The sequence below is a fragment of the Tursiops truncatus genome, chromosome 11 (assembly GCF_011762595.2).
Source record: "Tursiops truncatus isolate mTurTru1 chromosome 11, mTurTru1.mat.Y, whole genome shotgun sequence".
Classification (NCBI taxonomy): domain Eukaryota; kingdom Metazoa; phylum Chordata; class Mammalia; order Artiodactyla; family Delphinidae; genus Tursiops; species Tursiops truncatus.
In genome coordinates, this window is record NC_047044.1 from 81,427,805 (window position 1) to 81,444,141 (window position 16,337).

Here is a 16,337-nt window from a genome sequence, read left to right on the forward strand (position 1 = left end):
GATTATAACCGAGAAAACTGGAACAAACAGAGAACTGGCTGCAGATAATGCTCTTTGCACCATATCCAGGGAGCTTCCAAGGGCACTTAGGAGCATGTGATGCTCCTACAAGGAGCTCATGAAATTTCAGAGTTGCAAGGTTTGTACGTTCCCGTCTTAAACATTAAGACAAATTTTCCCCACCTAATTTGCTTTTTTCGTACTGGACTTCTTAAAGTTGAAATAAAGAAAGGTTAGAAAACACATTTGTAAATGATATTCAAAACCACTGAATGAGAAGTTTCGTTCCTTTCTTCTTTGAATTCACCTAGCCTTGAAGAACAGACCTTTTTTTCCCTCTGAGTATGTTAACAGTCATTGAAGTGACTAAAGTACCCAGTATATCTTAGTGAAAAGCTATTTTTAAAATCACTTGATTTAGAAAACTCCAATCATGATAATTTCATGGGAATTCTCAGTACACAAATTAAAAGTTTTAAATTACTCTGCAAGAATTGGGAGTTCGAATAATCTTAAATAGAAAATACCTGCATCAATGCATACTTAATCAGGTGTTTTTAACATCTGTCCCTGATCCAAAATTATTCTGAGGGTTGTTTTATAAGGTACAGTTCTTGTGGTCAGTAATAGCAGTAATGATGCAATGGGAGACTAGGAGCCAGAGGTGTCGATTCTGGTCTCACCTGACTCCACCACTTTTCACCTCTGGGCTTTGAGAATGCCATTTAACTTCTCTTAGCCCGCTTCCTCGTGTCCACAGATGAATAACAGTTCCCACCTCAAAGTGTTGTTTCAGGGACCAAATGAAATAATGCACGTGAAAGAGATTTTAGTAAGCCCGAGGCACTATAATAATAAAATTACAAACTAAATGTGGGAGCAACATGGCTCAATGAGGAAAACGCAGATGTAGTCTGGTGCTAAAAGGAATCAACTTGGTTGATTTGCCAACTTTGGAAACTCATGACCTTCAGTGGGTTTGCCCTTGGTTCTCTCTCATTTGAGAAATGGAAGGATAATAACTATCCCATAAGGCTGATGTGGGGATTAGAAATAATACGTGTAAGGCCTCTAGCAGGACAGGCCCACAGTAGGTGCTCAATAAATGGTACCCACTTCATATCAGAGAATCCGTTTAATTAAGCCAAGTATGCTGTGTCCAAACACTCAACTCACAACAGCTGAGCAGTGTTCTGCTTTGAACAGTACATCCATTAGCAGAGTCCCAAATAAGGCTCCTGCCACGGCCAGCACCCTGGGTTTATCCCACTTTAGATTCCAGTGGATTAAGGCTGTGCTTGCTGTATTCACATTTCCTGCCTTCAACCACTGTTTTATAAACTTACTACCGGAACCTCAGATTTAAAAAATAAAATCAATTCTACCCAGCGTGGCCACTCCAAGTACAGGATTTTTCCTAACTTGCTTTTACAGGATGAACGTATTCACTTTTTTGCTACTTCTGTAGGGACGAGGGTGGGGTCCGCGGGCGAGGAGAAAGAAAAAGCCGAAGTGAATCTGCTGTTCTTATCGAGGCTGTTCAGTGTGACCAAAGTAAGCAGCCTGTGCCTCCCTCCGCAGCTCCAGCGCGTGAGGGTCAGGCCTGTCGGAGGCGGAGGCGTTCGGAGCCACAAGCAGGACAAGGGCACGAGCCCCGCCGCGCCAGGCCTCAGCAGACCCGGGGCGGCGGGCATCGGTCACCAAGCAGAGGGCGAGTTAGAGGCGTGGAGCCGGGGAAGGGCGCATGCAGGTGGGTTAGTGGTAACTCGACCATGCGGCGTGGCATTCCTGTCTGGCAAACGCGCTCAGGCAAAACAGACTCGATGCTTACAATGATCCCAGCCCAAAATGGAGTGTCCCTGACTAGCAGGGAGGAGCTGATGCCGGCCATGAGAAAGCCCACCACGGTCACGGCGACGCCCAGCGCCAGCTGCAGCAGCGCGAGCAGCAGCGGGAACCGGCAGCCGCAGCACGTCCGGGCCTCCTCCTCCCCGCACTCCTTGGGGGCCCCCGCGCCCCTCTTCGGCCCCATGTCCTCAGGCCCCGCGGCGTCGGCGGCCGGCGGTCCCCCTTGGCTCCGCGCGCCGCGGCCCGGCCGCTCCCTGCCCATGGCGGCTGCGGGGGCGACGGCGAGAGCGGCGCGGGGCGGGCCGCGCCGGCCCTGCTCGGCGAGTTACGGAGGCTGAACAAATATGGCAAACATTTGGAGCGACTCGCCGAGCCTCCGAAGGCCACGGGGAGCCCGCGGCGGCGGGGGAGTCGAGGGGGGTCGCCAACTGCCAACTCGCCGGGCGGGACACAGCGCCCGCCGGCTCGGGCAGGGTGGCCCCGCGCCTCCTAAACCCCAGCGCCCTTTAGACAGGCTGCGTGTGCGCGCGCGTGTGTGTATGTGTGCGCGCACGTCTGTGTACGCGTGTGTGTGTGTCTGTGTGTGTGTGTGTGTCTGTGTGTGTGTGCTGTATGTCTCCCACTCCAAACCCCAGGATTTTTTCGGTTTTGTTTTTGTTTTCTGAGAGGTGCAGTGCAAGGTGATGAATGTTTAAATCATTTGGGTTTAATTAGTAGAAAATTTAATCCGAAAGAGGCGTTGCTAGGGTCCAAGCTGTGAAGTTCCAGAAGTTAAATTGTTCTTTATTTTCCAAAAAAGGCATGGGCTCTTTCTTTTTAAATTCTGCGATCCTGCTGACAAATCAAGGTATTTTTCCCACTGAGGTATTTGCTTTTGAAATTACTATTTGTACAGATGCTGGGCTCATTGGGAACTCTCTCACATGTATTTTTTTTAACATCTTTATTGGAGTATAACTGCTTTACAATGGTGTGTCAGTTTTTGCTGTATAACAAAGTGAATCAGCTACATGTACACATATATCCCCTCCCTCTTGCGTCTCCCTCCCACCCTCCCTATCCCACCCCCCTAGGTGGTCACAAAGCACCGAGCTGATCTCTCCGTGCGATGCAGCTGCTTCCCACAAGCATCTGTTTTGTATTTGGTAGTGTATATATGTCAATGCTACTCTCGCACTTCGTCCCAGCTTACCCTTTCCCCTCCGCATGTCCTCAAGTCCATTCTCTAAGTCTGTGTCTTTATTCCTGTCCTGCCCCTAGGTTCATCAGAACCTTCTTTTTTAGATTCCATATATATGTGTTAGCATACGGTATTTGTTTTTCTCTTTCTGACCTACTTCACTCTGTATGACAGACTCTAGGTCCATCCACCTCACTACAAATAACTCAATTTCATTTTTTTATGGCTGAGTAATATTCCATTGTGTATATGTGCCACATCTTCTTTATCCATTCATCTGTCGATGGACCCTATTTGTGTTTTTTTTTTTTTACGGTACGCGGGCCTCTCACTGTTGTGGTCTCTCCCGCCGCGGAGCACAGGCTCCGGACGCGCAGGCTCAGCGGCCACGGCCCGCGGGCCCAGCCGCTCCGCGGCATGTGGGATCCTCCCGGACCGGGGCACGAACCCACGTCCCCTGCATCGGCAGGCGGACTCCCAACAACTGCGCCACCAGGGAAGCCCCCTATTTGTGTTTAAAAGCTCTTTTAATCGTTTATATGAAGTCCCTAGCCAGTCTTCGCTAATCACAACAGTGCCTACAGGGATTTTTTTTATATGGTTATTTATTTATTTTACATCTTTATTGGAGTATAATTGCTTTACAATGGTGTGTTAGTTTCTGCTTTATAACAAAGTGAATCAGTTATACATATACATATGTTCCCACTATCCCACCCCTCCAGGCGGTCACAAAGCACCGAGCTGATCTCCCTGTGTGATGCAGCTGCTTCCCACAAGCATCTGTTTTACATTTGGTAGTGTATATATGTCAATGCTACTCTCTCACTTCATCCCAGCTTACCCTTTCCCCTCCCCATGTCCTCAAGTCCATTCTCTAAGCCTGTGTCTTTATTCCTGTCCTGCCCCTAGGTTCATCAGAACCTTCTTTTTTAGATTCCATATATATGTGTTAGCATACGGTATTTGTTTTTCTCTTTCTGACCTACTTCACTCTGTATGACAGACTCTAGGTCCATCCACCTCACTACAAATAACTCAATTTCGTTTTTTTATGGCTGAGTAATATTCCATTGTGTATATGTGCCACATCTTCTTTATCCATTCATCTGTCGATGGACCCTATTTGTTTTTAAAAGCTCTTTTAATCGTTTATATGAAGTCCCTAGCCAGTCTTCACTAATCACAACGGTGCCTACGGGGATTATTACACACTTTGGATGTGGAGAATTTAACTCAGTCCACGTCTGAGATATTTTTAATGCACCTACAGTGCGCTAGAAAATAAGGATGCTCAAGGTAGATTTGGTCCCTGCCAAAAGTCCCCGAACAAATCAATAAAACCGATTATTCTTATTCCCACATACCTCTCCTCGGTAGCACTTAGAACAAATTTCAGTGAAACCACTCAGAAATGACCCCATCACTTTAGAGTATTTATATCTACTTTGGTATGGCCATTTTAGCATTCAGAAAGCTTTATTTAAAAAAAAAATGATGTTGCCAAGATGCTAGGATAAAGCCTACTCCTAGATTGTTTGCTATCAGCTAATTTAAAGAAAATCTAACTCCCTGCTTTGTCTCCAAAGAATTAGAAACTAATCATCAGCTCTCCTTGGGTACCTTTGAAGGTATAAAATATATTCTTATTTTATGAACTTCAGTGTTTTCCTTATACCTTCCTTCTGGATCAGTGAGAAAAATATGGTCCATGGAACAAATGCAGTAGCTTAAAAAGCAGAAACCAAACTGCACATCCCAGCGCTCCCCCTAGAAGCAGTAGAAACAGCACTCACTCTCACAAGAGGAGCAGAGGGGCTGAGGAAAGGTCATTGTCAGCTTTGGGGCCATTACACCATTAGGATTTCTAGTGAGAACAGACAAATAATAGCCGGTGTTACATCAAGGTACCCATGTGACTTGTGCCTGATTGAGAACAACCCAAATGACAAAAAAGAACAATACTTGGTTTTTCTACATAAACCAAGAAAACATTTTTAGGAAGCTGAGTACATGGAAGTAATTATTTGTTCTTACGAATAATATAGCTACCAGTTACTGAGTATCTATCTATTCTGTAACAAGCACATGCTAGGTACTTTACATTCTTGACAGTTACTCGTTGTAATTATAGTTTCTTCTTTTAAAGATGAAAAAATGGAGTAGCAGAGTCATTAAGTAGCCAGATTATTGGGCCACTCGCCTAGTTAGGGATGAGTGAGGGGAACCAAATGTAAACTCTTGTGGATTACCTGTTTTGTTAATTACTTCTTGTAGGCAAATAAGTGGATGGACTGATTTAAATCGTTTGTGATTTTAAACAATTTAATGATCATAGGTAGTACTTCATCTATCACAGAATTAGCTATTAGCCTTGAATCTGAGATTATTTGAGTACTTTACAAAAATATCTTGATCCACCACCATAATGTATGTGATAGTTGACTGAGACTGTTATTTCTGTTAATAATTTATCGCTAGATACAAGCTCTATTTGCTGACCATACTGCTGGGCTGTCAGTTAATTAAGAATAAAACATTCTTAGCTTTTCCCTCAATACCTTAAATTAGACGTTAAGTTAGAATAGGTAAACAAAATAATAGGGTATTCCTGTAGGTTTGTCTTCTAAGTTTCAGAACTAGTGTGGCTTACAGTTGCACATAAATTCTTATAATGAAGGCTTACTTTTAACTGACTAGGTGAGACAAGTTACAAATGAAATCAGTAGCAGTGAACAACAGCCCAGATAAATTGTAATCCTTCTAGTCTGATTACAATTTTCAGCTTCCAGCAAAGGAAGGCAGTAGTAGTATGGGGAGCCTTACACCTGCTCAGATTCCCAGCCACATGCGTGAATCTGTGTCTGAGGGGATCTGGTCTTTGGCAATACCACAAGGTGATAGTGATGAGGATGGTATTTTCACTTACTTAATGTGAGGAAGTAGAAACAACGAAGAGGATGACAAAAGTTGTCAGAAGGTTACTGATGAAGAGTAATCAAGGCTAAAATGGTATCAAAGGGTCTTTAAGGACAACAACAAAAAAGGTCTTCCTTTAATATGTCCTTTCCACAGAAAAAATCACCATTTCCAGCTCATCACATAGCTTAATAGAAATGAACAGGATATTTTAGCATTCATAAGTTATAATGTCTCTGTTTTATAGGCTAGGCAATAACCTCTTCAGATATTTATATTACCAGGAAAAAAGGCAAAGTAGAAACAAAGTGTTTTCAGATACTCTACTGGCTGCTCCCATAACTCAAAACTGACAGAGATGGTAACTTAGAAATTACAGGAGAGTAGTTAATATAAGGTTTGAGATTATTTTGATCCTGTGAGGAAAATAACAAAAATAAGCTTAGTATTTCTGTGTTTGCTGCATTTCACATCCAACATTATTTGGACGTATTTATGCTTCAGAAATTCAGAACTGGGGAAAAAAGTTAGTGTCATTAACAAGATGTCCTTAGGGAATACGACTAGAAATAATCTCTAAACCAACTTATTTCTGAACACATGATCTTAGATTCACCAAGAACAAAAAAGATTTCATAGGAAAAATTATTACAGTTTCAAGGTCTGTGTCAAGTCTCTTTAATATGTAATGACATATATTTTAAATGTTCAATTAGATTTGATTTAAGGAAGTATCAAATATTCTACAGAGAACAACTGAGAACTCATTTATGATATGCAGCACCATTGGTCTCCCTATCTAAAATAACTCTAGGGATATTAATGACATGTGTGTGTACAACAAATAAAAGAAAATTTAATTTTTTTGTATTTTCTTTATTTATATATCATTAATTCTAAATATTTCTTTTGGCTCAAGTTTTTCTCCAAAGAATTGACCCATTTATGATCTTTGTGTGGCAGTTAATTTAGAATAACTTTTTTTATAAAGTTATTCTAAAAGTTATTTTACAACTTTATGTATAAAGTTGTATTTAACTTTTCAAGTTAAATGTCATATGTGCAGTGTACCCTCTATGGGTCACATAGGGCTTATAACTTTCTCATTCTATAGAGTGTCCGTAGCAATGCTAACTATGAATCCTTTCCTAATGCATTCCACCTATTTATATGATGTTATTTATAATACCAAATTTTTCTACATGCAGTTTGTACATGTATTTTTGTCTATATAATTTCGATGTGTGCACTGCATATGATAAGGTAGAAATAACTAAACTTATTATAGTTAAGAAATATAGGGAGAAGAATGGATTAAAAATTGTGGTATATTCATACAGTGAATACTACTTGCTAATAAGAAGGAATGAACCATTGATGTAGTCAATGACTTGAATGAGTGAAAGAAATTAGACACAAAAAATAAATACTGCATAATTCCATTTATGTAAAAAGGTAAAAATCTATGATAACTGAATTTAAAAAGTGGTTGTAGAGTTGGGATGAGAGAATTGACCAGAAATGAGCAGGACGGGATTCTCTGGGGTGATGGAAGTCTTATATATCTTGGTTTGGGTGGTGGTTACGTGGTATAAACCACTGTGAAAAACTCATTGAACAACACTTAAGATCTGTGCCTATTATTGTATGCAACGGTATCTCAATTTTTGAAATGTAATAAGAGGAGAAATATAGGACGTCATTGTATATCCATCAGTTATTAACAATAGAAAAAATAAAGTTTCTTTTTTTTAATCTAAATTCTTACTAAACTCTCTTCATTTCTCTCCTGCCATTCTGATTCCTCTGTATTAATTATCTATTGCTGCATAATAAATCACCCAAAGCGTAGTGGTTTGGAATAACAGTAGTTCTTTATTATTTCATAGTTTCTGTGGGTCAAATATTCAAATAGGGTATAGCATGGATCATTTGTTTCTTCACATTTTCTGGGGTCTCAGCTGAAAGACTTAAAGACTGGGGCCTGGAACCATCTGAAGTTTTGACTGAGGCAGAAAGATTTGCTTTCAAGGTGGCCCACTCATCTGGCTGGTAGACTGGCTCCTTTCCATGTGGCCTCTCCGTGCCTTGGCCTCTCCACAGGGTTGTTTGAGTGTTCTCACAACATGGTGGCTGACTTCAACAAGAACAAGAGATTCAGAGATTGAGAGAACAAGACAAAAGCTATCCTTTTAATGACACAGCCTCAGAAGTCACTTAGCAACACTTGAGCCACACTCTGTTCTTTAGAAGCGAGTCACTAAATCCAGCCCACGTTCAAGGGGAAAAGAATTAAGATCCGTGTATTGAAAGAAAGAGTATTAAAGAATCAAAGAGTATCAAAAGCATATTTTAAAACCACCACATTTAGGTATCACCACATTGAGATATGACTGATAGACAAAAAAATTGCACAAATTTAATGTATATATCTTGATGAATTGGATTTTTTATTGCATAGGGAAAGGGCATGTACACTACACGTTCCATGGCTTCATCAAAGACTCCAAAATCTAAGGAATCCAGACATCTTTCCTTAGCTCTAGATCTGCAGATGTAAATACCTATTACAACTCCATTTGAATATCCCAAATGTACCTCAAACTCACCCTATCCTTGAACTCCACAGAGAAATCAAGTAAGATAAACACAAAGTGTACATAGACTTTAGTGGCAAGGTGGTCATTGGTTGCCCTTGCCAAGAGCAATCCATATAGAGTTTCAAGATTCCAGTGAGTTTAAGAGTGTGGGAGGTGATGAAGGGGGGAGAAAATTATCTATGGAAAAGCTTAGCTGTGAGGGAAAGAAAGAGGAAAAGCTATAGCTAAAGGGATAATATAAAGTTGAGGAAAAGTGTGCCTCTCTTTTTTTGGACAATTGATCAGCTAAATTCCTTGAGGTGGCAGAATTAGTCAGAAGGAAAGTCCCTTCACAGGCTGAGACAGAAAGAAAGAATGTAAAATTAGATAAAACACAGTTACGTTTGCGGGTGTGTGAGGAAGGCAGTTGAGGGAATTCATATCTCTGCCCTCGTCTACAACCAATATGGTACCAACATTCTCCTAAATGATGCAGATGTTAGCCACAGAGCCAGTCTACTTCCATAGCCTATCCCCCAGCACATTTTATTGCTATATCTCATAAGTATAGATTTAATGAAACTGTATCATTTTCTGAAAAATTTCTCTAAAATAACAAAAACATGATCTTCTGTAAATTACAATAATAAATGATGTCTGCAATGTGTATTTGTGTATATATATATATATATATATATATATATATACACACACACACATACATACATATATTTTATAGGTTACAAAGTACTCAAATTATTACTCTCTAAATCTCACCAAAACCCTATGAAGTCGAAATTTTTTCAGTGGTTAAGTGACTTGCTCAAGGCTACACTTTTTTAGCCATTTTTAAAAATTGAAGTATAGTTAATTTACAATGTTGTTAGTTTCAGGTGTACAGCAAAGTGATTCTGTTTTATATATATATGTGTATATATATATATATATATATATATATATATATATTCTTCTTCAGATTCTTTTCCATTAATGGTTATTACAGGATATTGACTATAGTTCCCTGTGCTATACAGTAGGTCCTTGTTGTTTATCTGTTTTATATTCAATAGTATATGTTCATCCCAAACTCCTAATTTATCTCCCCCTACCCCCACTATCCCTTTTGAAGGCTACAAGACCTAAGCTCTAAGTTATCTGCTCTTGCCATTTATATTTTAGCTGAATGACTTGGATTTTTTTAGCTTTATTGCGATATGATTGGTACACCACACAAAAATTGCACAAGTTGACTGTATATATCTTGATGAGTTGGATTTTTATTGCATAGAGACATGGCATTAATACATTGCACGCATAAGCAGTCATGCGTGGTAAGGGCAAATGTGTGCTAATATACACGTTAAACATGTTAACATATATGTTAAACATGCATCTTTAGGGCTATGCTCTCAATTCCGATGTGTGGGTTTTCTCCCCACACCACCAAGCAGTTCTCCAACACCAGCTGGGTGTCCTACAATTCAACTCAATTCTGACGCTGTCTAGCCAGAGACAGCATCAGATTCTAGGTGTTGAGGGCTTGGTGCCACAAAACTGCCCCTACTTCAGATATAGATCGTGAGTCTAGATGGTTATCTGTGCTCCTGACCCATTGGTTATATATCAGAGGTTTCTGCAACCCTTTCCTTGGTCTTGATTAACTTAGGACTCAGGAAACTATTTTACTCATTAAATTGCCTGTTTATTACAAAGGATGTTAACAGATACGAATCAACAGCCAGAGAAAGAGATACATAGGGCAAGGTCCCAAACAAAGGAGCTTCTGTCCTCATGGAGCTTGGGGCTGTGCACGGTGGCATGTGGAAGTGTTCTGGTTCACCAACCTGGAAGCTCTCCGAATTCAGTTTTTTGTTTTTGTTTTTTATGGAGGCTTCATTACACAGGCATGATTGATTAAATCAATGATCATTGGTGATTGGTTCAGCCTGGGGTGGAGGCTCTCTCCTCCCTGGGTGTCTGGAGGGTGGGACTGAGAATTCCACCCTCTAATCACGTGGTTGGTTCTCCTGGCGGCCAGCCCACATCCTTAGGTGTGTTCCAAAAGTCATCTCGTTAGCATAACAGAAGACACCTTTGTCACTTTCCTCACTTAGGAAATTCCAAGGATTTTAGAAGGTCTGTGCCAGAAATGGGGACAGAGACCAAATATATATCTTTTGTTATAAATCACAATATCACGAGGGCAGAAGTGCTTTGTGCATAGACATCCCTGCCAAGTTCCAGGGTAGAGAACAGATGCTGTGTAGAATCTGGACCATAAGCACCGTGAGGACAGACATCTTGCTTTTCTTAATCATCATTGTTTCCACAGTACCCAGCACAGTGCAAAGAACATTGCATGGCTTTAATAAATATTTATAGATCCTAAATAGTCCTACAATTTACACACAAGATTCATCTGGATTCAGATATTTCTGATATAAACAATAAATCTTTAACATCCTTGAATGCATATTTTGTTCGTCCATTTTTCTTTCTCTTTTAAGAGTTGTCTTTAGGAATAACTCAACCGAGACACTTTGGATAAATTATAATCAGGTTTTCTAAATAAGAACGTTGAAAACACCATAGAGTAATTTTAAATAGCCTACGTGTTATAAGCAAACTGTACGATTTTCAATTTGACCACTACTCTTCCCCTTTAGAGTAAGTGAGTCACTGTCTGACTCCAAGCCACACTGACATCTTCTTTCATTTTCATAATATGCAGGTTTCCATAGACTTACAACTCCCTGCATTTGGTTCCATATCCAGTCATCATCTCCTTTAAAGACATCTTTGGCCCTAAGACAAATCTTCATAGGCCGTGTTCTTTTCCTCCTACCATTTTTCTATAAATTCTCTCTCATTTTTAGTGCGTCCGTGAGTGCAAACATCAGACTCAGTCTGCCTGGGTTCCAGTCCCGGCTCCAATTCTTACCAGCTGTATGATGTGGACATGTTCCCTCACCTCTCTAAGCCTTGATTTCCTATCTGTGAAATGTGAATATTAAAAGTACTTATCTCAGAAGGTCTCTATGAAGTATAAATACAATAGTTCTTGAAAACATGGAGGACATTTCCTAGCATGGATAAGTAATCAGTAACCGTTAAGCTGTTATCCTAGCTTATCATTCTTGGCCTACACAAGGGGCTCAATCAGTATTTGCTGAATGGTTAAATCAATAAACAAGTCAACAGATATTCCTTTTGTTTAATTATTTCTGTCCCTTGAAACTGAAGGTACGCTGACCAATGCTCCCGCCCAGGTGAATCTCAGCACTGCCATGAGCATCCTTGTCTCTGCAACAATAGACCTGCTGTTGTCTAAGAAAACCACACAGGAGTGACAAGTGAGTGGTGAGTGTTTTTTTTTTTTTTTCTGTCAAATTGTACCAGAAGATATGAAGCCATTGTAGGGCAGGGTAGATATTTTATAAAGTTTCTATTTACAATACTTTTGCAATGTGGCATATAAGGAAATGCCAAGTGCTATTTTATAATCCACACCACTTCCAGCTTGGGTGTATTTGTATGAGCATTATGCTCAACTAGCTAATTATACCTGGAATTTCTGTTGTTCTTTTATTAGCGTAATCATAAAATTAAGTAGTAGGTTAGCAGATACTTGTATGCACTGCTTTTAAAGCCAGGGATGCAGGTCAGAATCACCTGTAGAGTATTTGATACATGTTTTTGTTTTTAATGTCTGACTTAGTTATATTTTAGGTGGAGTCTAGGCAGTTAGCACGTTTGGGATGTACCCCTGTGATTAAGTCCCACTCTGAAAACCTGCCCAGGACACGCTCCAAGCTAAGTTTAACACTCTTGCCATCCCCTAAGGCAGCAAGGAACATTCCTTTGTCAAAGACTGACTGTAACTTTATCATTTTATTTCTTCTTGGTACCTTTTTCTCAGGAGTGAGTGCCTGTACAGCCATTCTTTCTTGAGTTCATTCAATAAACATTTAATGAATGCCTAAGATGGCCAAGTAAGCCAGCAGGCACTGATGGTTAAAAGGCAGCAGGTTCCCGCTCTCAAGGAGCCCACATCCAACTGGAGGGAGACAGACACATAAACAGGGAAGTGTAATAAAGTGTTACGTGTGCGAGGACAGAATTGTGTGTGAGGTCCAGCAAGGCATGAAGGCACTCTCTAGTAGACAGTGTCATAATCAGTGTCATATGCCTGCATTCCTGGGAAGCATGTGGCATAGCAGAGTAATTATTCATGCCTTGTGGGTTTTTATCTATGGGGTGACTCTGGAGTGTGTCAGCTTGGACCTACTGGTTCAGACTTACAGCACCAATGTCACCTAGCCAACAGCTCCTTCCCTGTGTCTAGTCCTTGGAGACAAACCTTCCTAGTTTCACTTTTTTGGTGCTCCACCTCAGGGTAGTAAAGGTATAATCAGACCAGGACAAGGCGAGAGGAGTTGACTCTCAATACACAACCATATTGCTGGCCCCTAGGAGGATAGCCCTCTCTCAACTCCCCTGAATACTGAAGAAGCAAGGTCTTGCTGGAGTTCATGAACCCCATGCCTGTCAATCATTTTCAACTTTCTTCAACATCTATTTTTTACTTAGTCATATTTTTATCCCTAAGCAATCTGTAATAAACATGTAGTCCACCATGCAGATTTTGGAAAAGGGCATTTTTTCAATGTCATGCATTATTTTTTGTTCTGTTCCTAAAAACCTAAACAATCCATATTTTAAATAAAAAATAATTTAATTTTCTTGTGCATCCTGTTTAGAGAGAGTAGGGGAAGCATGTGAAATGCTTATTGAAGGAAGTTGCTTGAGATGTAATAAGCATGAAACTAGCACCTAGAAAAACTCATCAAGATGCTAAAAGCAGTTGTTTGGGGGCAGTGGGACATGGATAAGGTTTTCCTCTTCTTCCTATTTTTCTGTTGTCCTCTAACGGGCACATTACATTATGATGTAACCAAAACAAAACACAAAACAAAACAAAACAAACACCCCCCAAAACGCTTAGTTTTGAAAAGAAACTCACTTCAGTAGAGATTGGGTCTTAGATTTATTTGAGCGTCACCTAAACAATGGAGAATTAGGTACATAATGGATGATCAATTAAAAAGATATTACACTTGGTAGATTGAGAAATTCTCTCTGGATTGAATCTTCATATATTAATTGAATTTAGTTTCAATAATGAGATGCTGCTAAGATAATATTTTTAAAAGAAAGTTTGTGAAAAGAAGAGATAAGGGCTTCCCTGGTGGCGCAGTGGTTGAGAGTCCACCTGCCGACGCAGGGGACACGGGTTCGTGCCCCGGTCCGGGAGGATTCCACATGCCGCGGAGCGGCTGGGCCCGTGAGCCATGGCCGCTGAGCCTACGCGTCCGGAGCCTGTGCTCCGCAACGGGAGAAGCCACAACAGTGAGAGGCCCGCGTACCGCAAAAAAAAAAAAAAGAAAGAAAGAGAGATAAGTATAATATACTAAGGTAAAGGGAAAAATTTCTGAAAGTATGAGGGATTATAATAAGCCAGTGGTTCTTATCCCTGACTGTGTATCAGAATCACCCATGATACTCTTTTTAAATGTCTGTGACCTAGACTTTCCTCTAGAAATTCTAATTCAGGAAGTGGGTTGATATACAGCATCTGCACTTTTCAAAGGCTCTATAGATAATCTTGACGCAGAGGTAGGATTGTAAGCCATTATTCCAAATGAAATGAATCAATCAATCCAGGCGCCAACTAATGCATCTGAAATGACCTGGGTCCTTCAACTTTGTCAATTAAGAGAAGTTAAACTTTTACTTAGTAAAGCTATAGTTGCTCAAACACTTGGCATTTTTCTTTGGGAAATTTCATCAAAGATGATTTAAGGGCTGCCCAAGATAATCATCCTTATTACTTAATGCTTGTGTAAACCTGGCCTGCTAATTTTATTGTATTAAAGATTGATTACCAACTTGGGACAGAAATGTAAAGGCAGAGGTAATCACCTTATCCCTCCATTCCCATTATCTGCTCCCCCCAGTGAATGCTCGATTAGCCTCTGATGAATGAATGAATGAACAGTTCTTCTTCCTCATTTTCACAGATGAGCCTCCGAGCAGTCGTGCCACTTGCCCACAGACTCACTACTAGTTGATGGCAGTGTTGGGACTCAAAATCAAGAAAGCCCATTCTCAGTGCTCGAGTCCTCCCATGCTGCCACATGACTTACTCACCTCCAAACAACTGTTGATTGTCCCCAAAGTTAAATCCATCCTTCAAGAATGCTATTAGCTTCCATAGAGAGCATTACAAATAATGTACCACAATTCTATAAACATAATTGACAAAAATACTTAGCAACAGTAACACCGTGTGAGTGGAATGCCTTCCAAAGTGAGTACTTTGAAAGAGACACGATTTCTACATAAAAGTTCTGGTTCTTAAAACTCAGTCTTTGATTTCTAAGTTGCACAATGTACCCTCCACTTATATATTGTTCCCATGAGGGGCATCAATGTGCCAGGTTTAGTTATTAGTTTCCTTCAGGTCAGTATCTCACTGGAAAAATTTGACTCAGATCACCTTACCAAAAAAAAAAAGCTAAACTTTGATCTGTAATCAATTGGTGCCTCTGTTTTCACAACTGTACATTTTTAGATAAGACTGCCAGATTGCCTACCTAATTGACTCGTGTAAACCAAGAGAAACTGTAGGGGGTTTTTTAATGCATTTTCACCACACCCCTTTTTTAAGCCACCACTGGGGAAAAAAATTATAACAATAAGACAGGACAAGAGGGCTACCATTGTTGACCAGTCTCCCTCCCACAATAAGAATGTTGGAGTAGGACTTTGGTCTTAAATAATAACTTTCGTTTTACAACATAATTTTTGCGGCTATCATGTCTTCAAATAGAAGGTAACACAGAATTCGGATAAACAAAGAAGTGGATAAAATTAAAGTTGCCCCAACTATAATGAGAACAGCTTCTTTGGATAAAAAGTGGGGGGGGGGAATGAGTATTAAAGTCTAGGAAAGGAAAAAGATTTTCACAAGATCACATTTTTTTACTGATGTGACCAAAGTGAGAAAGAAAATATATCCTCATTAAGCAAAAGTAAAACTTGCATGAGATTCTGTGCAGTGTAAGAGAATCATTCTGGTCTTTGTTAAGCCTGCTTCTTGTCTTCAAACAGTATCTTCCCTGGAGCACAGCCAAACCAGCGAGGATTATGGTGGGTACCTCAGTGCGCACATCTGAAAGGACTGGCAGACAATAGGGATTGTTTGCCCCTTGGAAATTTTTAATCCTTCCTTCGAAACCTATAAATTCTGCTGCATGTCCCTCCACTTTTATTCTTACCATCAGGATGCTCTATGTGTGCAAACAATCCTTGATGGATGTTTAGCTTAGAGCTGAACTCAACATTTGAGTCCCTTACTTGTATGAGCTGCTCTACGATTCAGGAGAAAATGAAAAGACAAAAAAAAAAAAAAAAAAAAAAATCTAATTTCCTCTCCATTCCTCTCAAAAGATCTCAAACACCTTTCAAGTTTTCTTGTATCTTAAAGTAGGGTTTCTTTCACCCCAGAATATCTCTCTGGACTAAAATTGTTTAGTTATTAAACTGTGAACTTTAAAGTTAAATTTTAGATCTGGGAAAAATATGCCGTGTACCCAGAACATCCAGGGGACAGTTAAATGGGAGGAATCGAATTTCTTAAGTTTAGAGGTGCAGTTTATATTTTGTAGCATGAGATTGTGTATGTCAAGTTGTATGATGGGGCTATCTGAGGTGGCCTGGAGGTGAAGTAGAAAGTCCCTTCCCTTGTC

General features: G+C 40.2%; 1 protein-coding gene across 3 annotated transcripts in view; it reads right to left on the reverse strand.

Annotated features, from left to right (window-relative positions):
• Nucleotides 1-16,337, reverse strand: part of SSPN (sarcospan) — a 135,406-nt gene that overhangs the window by 46,212 nt on the left and 72,857 nt on the right. The window contains exon 1 of one of the 3 annotated variants that reach the window (XM_019936350.3): nt 1,832-2,359. The exons of 1 other annotated variant lie outside the window; for it this stretch is intronic. In XM_019936350.3, coding sequence (XP_019791909.1) covers nt 1,832-2,110 — 279 coding nt within the window. In that variant the 5' untranslated portion in view covers nt 2,111-2,359. Of the gene's footprint in view, nt 1-1,831; nt 2,360-16,337 lie in introns of those variants that run through there. One more of the 3 variants, XM_073788944.1, reaches the window with a different exon arrangement.